Genomic DNA, 11,731 nt, shown 5'->3' with positions numbered 1-11,731 from the left:
ATTTCTTGTTGCTGATCCAACATTTTTCCTCCTTTCTAGAGCTGCTTTCATCATAAAACCCTTGTCCTGAAAGCTCCAAGGTACCTTGTTCGACCAGCTCATTGGCCTATGTGGGGATAGGGGTCATCTCTAGGCACTTGGATATATGTTCTGCAGCTTCATTCCCTTCTATGTGGCCAAATCCCCCAAGTTTCCCTAAGTCATCACCCTCACACCTCCCTCCTCCCAGACCCTGTGACTGCGACTAGACACGTACCCTTTCCCTTCTCCCAGCTAGTGCCTTCTCCACCCTGAACCTCCAGGCTGGCAGCAGGGCATGGTCCTGGCTCTGGCTGGGATGGGGAGTCACAGGATGTGACAACGGAATGTTAGAATCAGATACTTGCCTGCCGCACACTGGAGAGCTGTCTCCTCCAGACCTCAGGGGCTGTCCCTTCTCTCTTCTGCTTGAGGGTCAGGGCAGACATCAGGGCTCTCGCTCATTTATTGAGCACCTGAGAGACATGTTTTTGGTGAGCACCAGGTGTGTGGCAGCAGGCACTGTACAAGAGTTTACTCTCTTATGTAACCTCACACAACAGTGCAGCGAGGTAGCAATTATTCCCATTTAACAGCCAGAAAGTTGAGGTTCAGAAAGTTTCTCTAATTTTCCCTACATTACTAGTATACTAATGAAGTCTAGGATTAGGAATGAGATTCAAGTCTGTCTAAGGAAAAACCCAAGCCCAAGGCATAAGGAGTGGGGGAGGAGTGAAGGGTGGAGACAGAGGGAAAGGTGTGTGAAGCACCATCTTCCATGACCTCCTGGCCTGCAGGACCCAAGGCTGAGTATCACTGTGAAAATGATTCCATGTTTTCAAATGAAAGTCCAGAGAGGAGAGGTCGCTGGGCAAGGGGGCAGGAGAGTTATCTTGCTGCCAGTGCTCAGGCTGTGCATGGATGATCAGCTGGCCGCAGTCTGGAAACTACCAGGTCACACCTAGGCAGGTGGCCGGCCCCTCCTCTCTGGGTAGAGGAAGCAGGAACAGGTGGCTGTGAGAGGCAGTGGGAAGACCTGCTGAACAGCAGTGGCTGGAGTCCCAGCTAGGATGGGCTCTCTGTGGGCCCTGGCTCTGCCCCTTCTCTTGTGCTGCTGGGATGGTGGAGCCCCTGGGAGCTCTGCAGGTAAGAGGGCAGGAGGGTCCTGTGGGCTTTTCTCCTGGCAGCGCTCTGGGTGTGCGTTTCTGTCCCGGCAGCCTTTGTGGGTGAGGGTAGCTCTCTTGGGCTAATTATAATTAGCCATAAAGCTAAATGTGAGGTATTACTTTTGTTATAGAAAGACTTGTCCACCCAGTGCTAGCCGAGCCAAACACTAGAATTTCAGTGCAGAAAGATATTATTGATGAATGGCGCCATCCAGGGGAACTGGGAGCTATGCTCCAAGTCCGAACTCTCTGATGGCAAGTAGGTTACAGAATATATGGGGCAAAATCTCAAGACACTGTGGGTTAGGGGGCTCAGGGCATGCTGCGAGCTGATTGGTCAGAGGTGAGGGTAATAAATTATTTCTTCAGGTCTTGAGGACAGCTCTGCAGTCTGTTCTGGTGACCCTCTGTCTGGTCTCATGGGAAAACAGCCAGGGGGTGGTTCCTTCTTAGGGCTCAGGAGCTGAGACATAACTTACACCAAGACGTTACCTTCAGCCTGCCAGAGGTCAGGCCTTGTAATCAGTCAGGTCCAGGCAACTGGCTTCTGCTGCCTGGGGCTAGCTGCTTATGGAGAAAGGCTAGGTCTTTGGGTTGTAGCTATAAGTGAGAGATGTGATTTCTAGAGCTAGGGTTTAAAGCTGAATTTAATCAAAGTCATCAGGACCCTGGGTTTCACTATCATTGATAACGAGTATGCAAATGGCAGTGTGTCCCCTTAAGTATGTATGACACTGCGGTGCATACAGATGAGCGATATCATTTGCGGTTCCCAGGAGTTTTTCTTCCTGCCTGTGGGAGTGTGAGCAAGTGCAGTGCAGGGAGGTGCAGGCTGGTGATCAATATGACTAAAGCCAAAGAATGTGGCTGGACAAGATTCTAACTCCTCCAAGTTTATCCTTAACAAAACACAGTTTTTGTGTGAAACATCTGGCTCTCACAGACTGCTTGGGGGCGGGGGGGGGGGGGGGGGGTGGATTCTGAGAGAGACAGGACTTGTATGAAAGAAGAGAACTAATATTGATCTGTATTAGGAACTGTGCCAAGCTGGTCACATGCATTATCTTTTTTATTTTATTTTAATGGACTTTATTTTTTAGAGCGGTTTTAGGTTCATAGCAAAACTGAGCAGAAAGTACGGAGATTCCCCCACCCCCCATCCCCAAACACACACACAGTGTCTGCCACTAGCCACATCCTGCAGCTGTGTGGTCCCTGTGTTATAATCAGTAACCCTCCATTGACACATCCTTATCATGCATTATCTTTCTTTTTCCAGCTTAAGTAATAAAAATGTATTGAGAATCCCTGGGATGGTTATCACCTCCCAACCCGGAGGGCGGAGCCAACACTGTAGGAAATCCCTGAGAAATGACACAGTGTCCCAACAACCCCAGCCAACACAGTGAGGAGGGAAGTCATTCCCCTGAACATGGGTCAGTCTCATTCATCCAAGCAGGGCTGGGAGAACAGATGCAGAGGGACTGTCACATGATACTGGGGGAGGGGCAGGGCGGGGCGGGGGGGGGTGGGGGGGGTAGGTGGTGGTGGTGCTGGACCCCAGGCTGGCTCCTCAAGCACCCGGGCAGAAACAGATCCACTTCTCTGGGGGTGGGGTTCCTGGCCTTCAGGCTCATTTCTTATCTTTTTAAAAATACATATTTTATTGATTTTTTACAGAGAGGAAGAGAGAGGAGTAGTTAAACATTGATGAGAGAGAAACACCGATCAGCTGACTCCTGCACACCCCCTACTGGGGATGTGCCTGCAACCAAGGTACATGCCCTTGACTGGAATCCAACCTGGGACCCTTCAGTCCGCAGATCAACGCTCTATCCACTGAGCCAAACCGGTTAGGGCTCATTTCTTATCTTGATGAGGCTGTCATTTCCTGTGGTTTTTTTTTTAAGACTTTAGCCCAGCCAGCGATGTTGCTCAGTGGTTGAGCATCGACCTATGAACCAGGAGGCCACAGGTTCCATTCCTGGTCGGGGCACATGCCCGGGTTTCGGGCTCAGTCCCCAGTAAGGGGCGTGCAGGAGGCAACCGATCCATGGTTCTCTCTTACCATGGATGTTTCTATCTCTCCCTCTCCCTTCCTCTCTGAAATCAATAATAATAATAATAATAAAAAGACTTTAGTTTTCAAGAGCAGTTTTAGATTCACAGCAAAATAGAAAGGAAGGTACAGTGATATCCCACATACTACATGCAGTGCACTATCTTTTTAATCCTCACACTAACCCTAGGAGAGAGATATGATTCCTCCCCTCCCCTGAAAGGTGCGGAGACTGAAGTTTCCTGGGATGAAGTAACTCATCTGCAGAGCCAGGATTTGATGCCACCCATGCCCACCACTGAGCAACCACCCACCTCTTGCATGCACTCTGACCTGCAAGGCTTGTGCTGCACATTTTACTTTTAATTTAATTGAGTCTTCACAACCCTATGGAATAGGTGCCCCTGCTCCATCGCACGGGAGAAAATGCAGCCTGGGAGCCGGGGGACAGGGCCACGGCCACAGGTTGGCAAGCAGCAGGGCAAGCAGCAAAGCGGTAACTCAAACTCAGAGTCCAGAGTCCACACGCTTTCCCCCCCACCAGTTCCATTTGAGGAATGGAGCGGGAGAGTTGCAGCAGTCTAGAGCTGTAGAGGCCAGGGTGACCTTGAGAAGAGCCCGTCTTGAGGTCTTCTGTTTGAGGAGACCCCTGGTGGGTAAGAGATGTGAGAGCCCGGAGATGAAGAGGTTATGGGGTTGGGAAGCATGGTGACACCACGAGGCTCCTGGAAAGAGACAGAAAGTGTCAGGGGAGGTCAATGGTCAGAGCCCAAGAACCCAAACCACTGTTTGGGCTTCTGTGCTGTGTGGGCTGACCCAGAAAGTCCCTGCTTGCATTGTGTAGGGTCCGAGAGGCTGAGGTAAGTATCTCGGGCTTTGAAAGTATATTCCTGTAAAAGCATGATTTGTGCATGTAGTTAGACTGCACTGGATGAATCAGGAGATCGAATGTCATGACCTGCCTAACAGGCCTCTGGGTACAGCAGGACATTCTCACTGTATTAAATTAGGTTGTGTGCCCTCAAGTGACTGGCTCCTTGAAAGGACACGGTGCGGAAGGCATGCTTAATAATCCTTGCAGGCTTTGGAATATAAGAACTTCCTGATCCCACCCACGGCAATGCATCTCCTCTTTCACAGAGGAGATGGGAGGAGATGGGGACTTGAAGAGGTCTGGTGACTGGCCTCCCTGGTAAGAGGCAGAGGCAGGATTTGCATCAGTAAATCACTGAGCTCCAGAGCTAGTAAGCAACAGACCTAGGGCCGGAACCCAGTCTCTTGCCTCCTGGCCCAGTGCTTGTTCACCATTCAGTGGGAGACACCGGAGGACAAGCTGAGGACCTGGGGCCTCATCATGACACCCCAATAGAAGTGACTGCATGGTTCTGGACCTCCTTCAAGTCCTTGGGTACCTTTGGGGCAGTAGATTTCGGAAAAGACCATTTCAAACCATCATAACCTTGAAAATGGGGGGCTTATATTTTTATCTTTTTCCTTCCAAGAGTAGTGTTACTAGTAAAATGCAGAGTGTCCCCTTAAATTTGAATTTCAGATAATGAAGTTTTCTTTGGTATAAGGATGTCTCAAATATTGCATGAGAAATAAATACACATACTAAACAAATTATTTGTCATTAAAATCATTCCTTGCCCTAGTTGGTTTGGCTCAGTGGATAGAGCGTCAGCCTGCAGTCTGAAGGGTCCCAGGTTCGATTCCAGTCAGGGGCACAATTCTGGGTTGCAGGCTCCATCCCCAGTAGGGGACGTGCAGGAGGCAGCTGATTAATGATTCTCTGTCATCATTGATGTTTCTAGCTCTCTCCCACATCCTTCCTCTCTGCAATCAATAAAAGCATAATTTAAAAGAATAATTCCTTGTTTATCTGACATTTAAATTCAAATTTAACTGAGCATCCTGTATTTTTATTTGCTACCTCTGGCAACCCTCCCCAGGAGGCTCCTTGGTCCACCGACAGAGAGCCCCTCCCCTTTGGCAGACAGGAGAGGCCCCTTTGTCAGCCTATGAAGAGCCTGCTGTAGCCCCTGCTGGGCAATGAGCACCTGCTGGCCCTCCACTCACACAACCTCAGAGGGCTGGTCAGTGAGCAGAGACATTGTGCCTGTGGAGAAACGCTGGACGCATCTCTCTACAAACTGAAGTTTTGCCTCAGCTGGCTCCCTGTTACCTATTTTAAAAAAAACACCTGGTACATCATTTCTGGAGTTCTGGGGTTCCATCCCCATCATCTCAGGTCCATGTTAAGAAGAGGTTTGAGCGGGGATGGGAAGCTGGCCCCTTTATCCTTGCTAGAGCCCCAAGGACTCTGCCTGCTCCCCTCCCCTTTGCAGTAGCCAATACCCACATTGTCTCTGGAGGTTCCTCTCTCCTAATCCCCCAACCACCTCTAAACACAAAACCACAGATGATTCTTATATTGGAAACATTTACTGAATGAGAAAAGTATGGATGGGAAAGTGACAAGGATTATTTTAGAAAGTTCTGAGAGTTGTGGTCCCTGCGCTGCAGTCCTTGGCTCACATGGACTTCTGCCTTCTTGCTCCTCCTTGAGGCTGGATTCTGTCCCTACACATTCCCTCTGAAGTCTTCAGACCAATAATCAACTAGATTCTGGGGCTGGCTTGCCTCAAGTGGGCCATCAGAGGACATCAGTTAGGGCCATCCCAGTTTTGTGGCTGCCACATGGGACTGGTCTTCCCATTACTTTCTCCTTCTTCCTTGTAGATGTAGATGACAAATGGGGTAAAAGCACCTTCCCCTCTCATGCTCCTCCCAGCAGTGCCCAGGGCATAAGCGTGAGAGCTCCTGCGAAGTCAGTCCGCTTGGACTCAGGGCTCACAAAGCTGTCTTACCCAACACAGGCTCCAGCACCCATGGACCAAGCCCTTTGGTGACAATGAATCACACAGAAGTGCCTGCTGTGACTCTGGGGGTCAACACAAGCTTAGAGGGAGCCTCCAAGACCACCCACCTTGCTCAAGCCTATGTGCCAAGTCACACCCCTTTAGAAACTCAAACCCGGGGCACCCAGGCCTTTGATAAGACCGTACTCCCAGCCAGCACCATCTCAGAAGCAAAGATCAGGGAAACCCAAACCGTATCTCCTGCAACAGAGACCAGGGCCCTCACAAAAATAACCCCTTCCAAGTCCGTGTCTGTGGTCACTACTTCTATGGAGACATCAGCCACAAGGGACATCCCTGCAGGAACTGGAATGACCACAGTTGAGACTGTGACAGATAGTGGTCTCATGGAAGCTGTCTTTGACACCCTTTGTACTGATGACAGCTCTGAAGAGAAGAGGATCACCATTGATGCCTTGACATTGGCTCACACCTCTGCAGAAGCCAGGGCTCTGGCCTTGGAGAGCAACTCAGCTCCAGATATCACCTCACAAGCCCAGGAACCTGACATCACTGTTCCACCTAAAGCCTTGGTTGCCTACAGGATCACCAACATTGAGGCTACTAATTGCAACATTATAGAAATAGAAGAAACTGCCATCCTCCCTGGGACCTCAGACCTCGATGACAGCCCCACAGGAGGAAAGACCCCATCCACCCCTAAGACATCAGCTTTGCCTGACCTCACTAAAGCAAAACCACATCTCACCAGGGCCACAACCCCTTCTGAGGCCTTGTCAACTGACAGCACCACAGAATCAGCTGAGACCCCACACACTGCCAACCGCCTTACAGGAGAAACAACAGCAGCTGAGGCCACCACCCCCAGTGGAACTTTGGTGACAGTAAGCATGAACCCCTTGGAAGAAACCTCAGCCCCCTCTGTTGAGACAACAAGCCACGCTGAGGTCTTAGGAGCAGTTCCAATTTCCACAGAGGCTGGGTCAACAGTGGGCAGAGCAACTTCCTGTGCTGAGTCCTCAGCTATGGGCTACAGCCTCTCAGATGTAGCCACCATCAAGGAATCCACTCGCTCAGAGACTTCTACCACAGACAGCACAACCAGTGGGCCCATTCCCATCAGCAGGAGTCCTCTTCCTTCTGTCCATCTGGCTGCAGCCAACAGCAGCCAAGAAACAGACATCACCTTAGCCAAGACCACAGCCTCAGCAAAGACCTCGAGGATAGCCAGCATGGCCGGGGGAAAGTCCCCAACAGCCACATCCACCACTGCTCGGACCCCGGGAGTTACTACAGGTAAGAGAGTACCCAGGTGTGATCTAGGGGGATCTGAAGTTTAGAGTCTCCAGGATGTCTACATGCTTAAGGAATGATCCGAAAGGCTCTTCGGAGCCCTGTTTCTGATGCCACCTCTTCATGATCTACTAGTGATTCTTGCTAAATCAGTAACAAGCAGAGTTAGGGCAGTGTATGGACAGAGTGCAGGGCTGAAAGTCAGGAGAAATGGTTTATCTTGGCTCTGCCCTTAACAACCTGAGTGACCTAGGACAGGTCCCTGTCCCTCTCTGGGCTTCAGTTGCTCATCAGTTGCTCCAACAATGAAGTCCTTTCCAGCTCTGTCCTGAGTAACTACTGTGCCCCAGCAGAGTCCCCAAAGCTTATTTGAAGGACATGGCCCTCATGCTCTGGAAGCCACTGGTTCAGCCAGAGCCACCCAGAGGAGCATCCTGTGGGTGCCTGGCCCAAGTTGCTGCTCTCTGAGCATCTAGGACCCCATGAAAGCGGAGCTCACTGGATGTGCTTGCTGGGGTTGGTGCCATAAATGATGACAAAATAAATGAACTGGGCAAAGGTGTGGGATTTTAAGCTACATCTGCGAGACAACAGCTCCTTCTGAGAGAAGACATCCCTTGTCCAAGGTTGCTTGGTCAGTTCAACTCCTGGCCAGTCTGCCACCCCCACCTGCACTTCCTCATGCCTCATCCGCACAATATCCTCAGCTTGCCCTGCCTTTCTGGGAAGGTGATATAAAATCATTAATCACAATCACCTTGCCAAATTTCTTTTGTATTCCAGGCAGAGGTGGCATAAAAATACTGCTCAACCGGAAGCATTGGCACCCCCTGCGTGTTTTCTCTGATGCCAGGCAGTGTACTCTGAGCTTTGAATGTTATTTCCTCTAATTAAATATTCAAACCACCCTATGAGGGGGGCTGGGTGAAAAAGGTGAAGGGATTGAGAAGTACGGATTGGTAGTACAGAATAGTCATAGGGATGTAAAGTGCAGCCTAAGGAATATAGTCAATAATATTGTAATATCTATGTATGCTGCCAAGTGGGTGCTTGAAATATTGGGGTGGGAACACTTTGCAAAGTATGACTGTCTGACCACTATGCTGTATACCTGAAACTAATACAAAGTAATATTGAATGTAAACTGTAATTGAAAAATAAAATTAAAAAATGATAATTAAAAGCAACCATCACTTGGGGTGGGTATTATTACCCCATATGGCAGGTGAGGAAAACAGATTTAAAGAAAAAAGATAGTGAGGTTCCAGACGAAAGTCTGTTTGATGACCAAACTCATATTATATTTTAATTTTCTAAACAATTTATCAATATTTTATTATTTTTTATTAGATGACATAGTCACATGATTTAAAATTCAACAGATACAAAAAGGTACACCATAAAATGTCTCTCTCCCACTGCTGACCCCGACTACCCAGTTTTCTTCATACCCATAACTGATGGTGTTGCTTTCTTGTGCACCCTCTTCTGGACATGAAATATGCATAGGGAAGTATCAAAAGGAGGATGAAAGATAGCTATATAATATTGATATCTAGTTATATCTATATAAATCTATTAATATTTGGATGGATATCTTACATTCTCCTTTTTATGCACGTAGAGTGTATGATAAAGATTACACTTTTTTATGGCTGCTCAGCATTCCATTTTGTTTTATCATAATTTATTTAACTAGTCCTCTAGGGATGGACCTTTAGGTTGTTTAGAGAGAGGGAATTCTCTTTCTCTTTGCAGTGAGGAAACGTAAGCTCCTAGGTGAACACAGACGCATTTACATATGAGATGAGCACATATATGCTGGGGGGAGGGGCCAGGGGCTGGGTAACACCATTCACGTCTTGATTTCTGAACTGACTCCCCCATATTTTTATCTTCCTACTGATCTCAACTTGCAGGTGGGGATGAAGGCTTTCTCCTCCTGAGACTGAGGGTGGCCTCCCCAGAAGACCTCACTGACCCCAGAGTGGCAGAGAGACTGATGCACCAGGTGAGTGGGTACTTTCTGGGCCAGGGGAGAAGAGGGGAGTGAGAGATTGTTGTGAACTCCTGGAAACATCTGCAGGATACAGAAGAGCAACTGTTACACTTGGGAGTCTACTAGTAGTTTCCTATGGCGTATTAGGAGCTAAATCTAAGGGTCCCTGCCTGGCTTTGCTTCTGCCTGTTTTTGCTGAGTTCTGAATTCCCCTTCTCTGCTATGTAAAAACATCCTTTTTCTCACCCTCAATGTCCTCAGGCCCTTAGAAGGTCAGGCCTTCTGGCCTCTGGGAGAAGGGCAATCATATTCATGGGCAGATAGGCAGGACTTTTGGTGGCAAGTGGTAGAAACCCAACACAGCTTATACAGAAAAGGCCAAGTACAGGCTGAGAAACCTAGAACTTCAAAGTTTTCTTTTTCTTTCTCTCTCTTAGCTCTGCTCCATTTATTCTTCAGAGTCTCTCTCCATCTGTAAGGAGAGGTGGCTATGACACCCCTGGAATCACAAGGCACTTCCTCTCCCAATGTAGGAATCCCTTTCCACGTCCCGCGTGGTCCAGGGTTCCGGTTCAGGGTTTGAGTTCTGGAGAAGGGCCGCACACAAATGAAAGGAGACTTGAAGAAATTTAATTTGGCGAAATGGGGGACCAGGCGATAGTCCACCTCTAGTGGGAGAACTAACTCCTGCTCTGGCCCTGCCATCCCTTTTATTGAGGCTTTGGGGAAAACATCTCAGCCAGGATAAACAGAAATTTACATGGGAAAAACAAAGGTGGAGGCTGCTTCAGCTAACAATGTCTCAACTAAAGGGTGAGTGGTTAGAGCAATTAAGGTTGTTGACCAGCCTTCCTGGCTTCCTGTCAACATCTCTCTTTTAGTGAAACTGATTTTTTTCCAGCATCCCAAGTTAATCATATCATTCTAAGGAAGGAATGATGTTATTGACCGACAAGGGCCACCATGACTGACATTCCAACCTGAACCACGTGGAAATCGAAGGATAGGCCCCGAAGGAAATAGGGATGCTAGGGAAAAAAAAATACCATCTATGTACACTCTGGATGGGAACCAAGATTGGGCTATACTTGTACAAGTGGGAAAATTCTCCTAAAACCCAGCTCAAAGCTTCTAGTGGTAAAATTCTGGGGTTAGGGCTTTCAGGAATGTTTGAATCTTTGGAAAATTAGAATGGGTCAGCTCAGTCTACCTCTTGTGCCCACATCATGCTACCAGGGAATGGGAACATTTGGGTCTTGAAGTTCTCTTAGGAGAACTCCTCAGATTTCCATAAGTAGTTCCCTGAACATGGCATGGGGGTTTTGAAGCAGGACAGCCAAATAAATGACAAATGTCCACTGCACATGATCATCAAAGTAGCAAGTCTGAATCTCAGTCGAAGAGGAAAGCCAGAGTGGTCATATCTGCGCTCCCCCAAACTGGAAGCTATTTCAGGGGTCAGAAAGAATCCAGGGAGACAGAAGCATGTCAGGAGCCTAGGTGCAGGACCAGGCCATGGGGATGTTGGACATCAGTTCTTGGGAGCTGGCCATTGGTTTAGGGTTCAGGGATCAAACAACAAATTATGGGGCCAGATAGATCTGGGTGTGAATTTCACACATCCAGACATTGGGTAAGTTACTCCATATACTTTCCTCTCTTGTAAAATACGGCTGATACTACCTGCTTTATAAGGTCACTGTCAGGTTTAAATGACATTATGTGCACAAAGCACCTAGGCCATGCCCAGCCCGCAGGAGGCTCAGGAAACGTGGTGGCCTCCTTCTTTGTTCTCCCCCATTGTCCCTTCCTGTCCTTGGTCTGTGGGGAGCACATGGGCCAGATGGCCTGGAAGTACTCACCTGCTCCTGTTGCCCTCCAGCTCCGCCATGAACTGCACACCCACCTGCCTCCCATCCAAGTCTCTCTGCTGCGTGCCAGGAGGGACTAGAGAGCATCAGCTGCAGCCAGGCATGGCTGTGCGCCAAGAGGGGGCAGTGCTGCCTTTATCTGGAATCCACTACAGACTGGAGCCCATTGCCGTGCCAAGATGTACCTGGAAGGTTCCCATGGAGGTCAGCTCGCCTAAGCCCTTACCCCAGACATGGCTGCGGGGCCCTGGCTCACATATGCCTGAGTGTCTCTGTGTGGTGGGTGGAGCTTCCCCTGTTCCATGTCCTTGGACTTACCGTGGCACATAGTTGTCTTTCAGTAAAGAGTGACCTGATCACCCATCTGTCATCGACGGGGGCTTCCGTCCTACAATAAAATTACACTCAGTGTGGCCCAGAGGTTATCTACTTGACCTGCGTGT

General features: G+C 48.9%; 1 protein-coding gene across 1 annotated transcript; it reads left to right on the top strand.

The window, feature by feature from the left end:
* The first annotated feature begins 1,088 nt into the window (after positions 1-1,088).
* On the top strand, positions 1,089-11,368 carry MUC20 (mucin 20, cell surface associated). The gene is made up of 4 exons (XM_008155532.3): positions 1,089-1,164; positions 6,123-7,421; positions 9,338-9,429; positions 11,300-11,368. The coding sequence occupies exons 1-4, from the start codon at positions 1,089-1,091 to the stop codon at positions 11,366-11,368; spliced, it is 1,536 nt and encodes a 511-aa protein (XP_008153754.2).
* The last annotated feature ends 363 nt before the right edge of the window (positions 11,369-11,731 follow it).

Source organism: Eptesicus fuscus, chromosome 3 (assembly GCF_027574615.1).
Source record: "Eptesicus fuscus isolate TK198812 chromosome 3, DD_ASM_mEF_20220401, whole genome shotgun sequence".
Classification (NCBI taxonomy): Eukaryota; Metazoa; Chordata; class Mammalia; order Chiroptera; family Vespertilionidae; genus Eptesicus; species Eptesicus fuscus.
Note: the sequence above shows the minus strand (reverse complement) of the source record. Positions and strands in the feature narration are given on the sequence as shown.

Coding starts and splice junctions, on each gene's coding strand:
- MUC20 (XM_008155532.3), top strand. CDS start 1,089: ATGGGCTCTCTGTGGGCCCTGGCTCTGCCCCTTCTCTTGTGCTGCTGG. Junction 7,422..9,337: donor GACCCCGGGAGTTACTACAG/GTAAGAGAGTAC, acceptor CTCAACTTGCAG/GTGGGGATGAAGGCTTTCTC. Junction 9,430..11,299: donor CAGAGAGACTGATGCACCAG/GTGAGTGGGTAC, acceptor GTTGCCCTCCAG/CTCCGCCATGAACTGCACAC.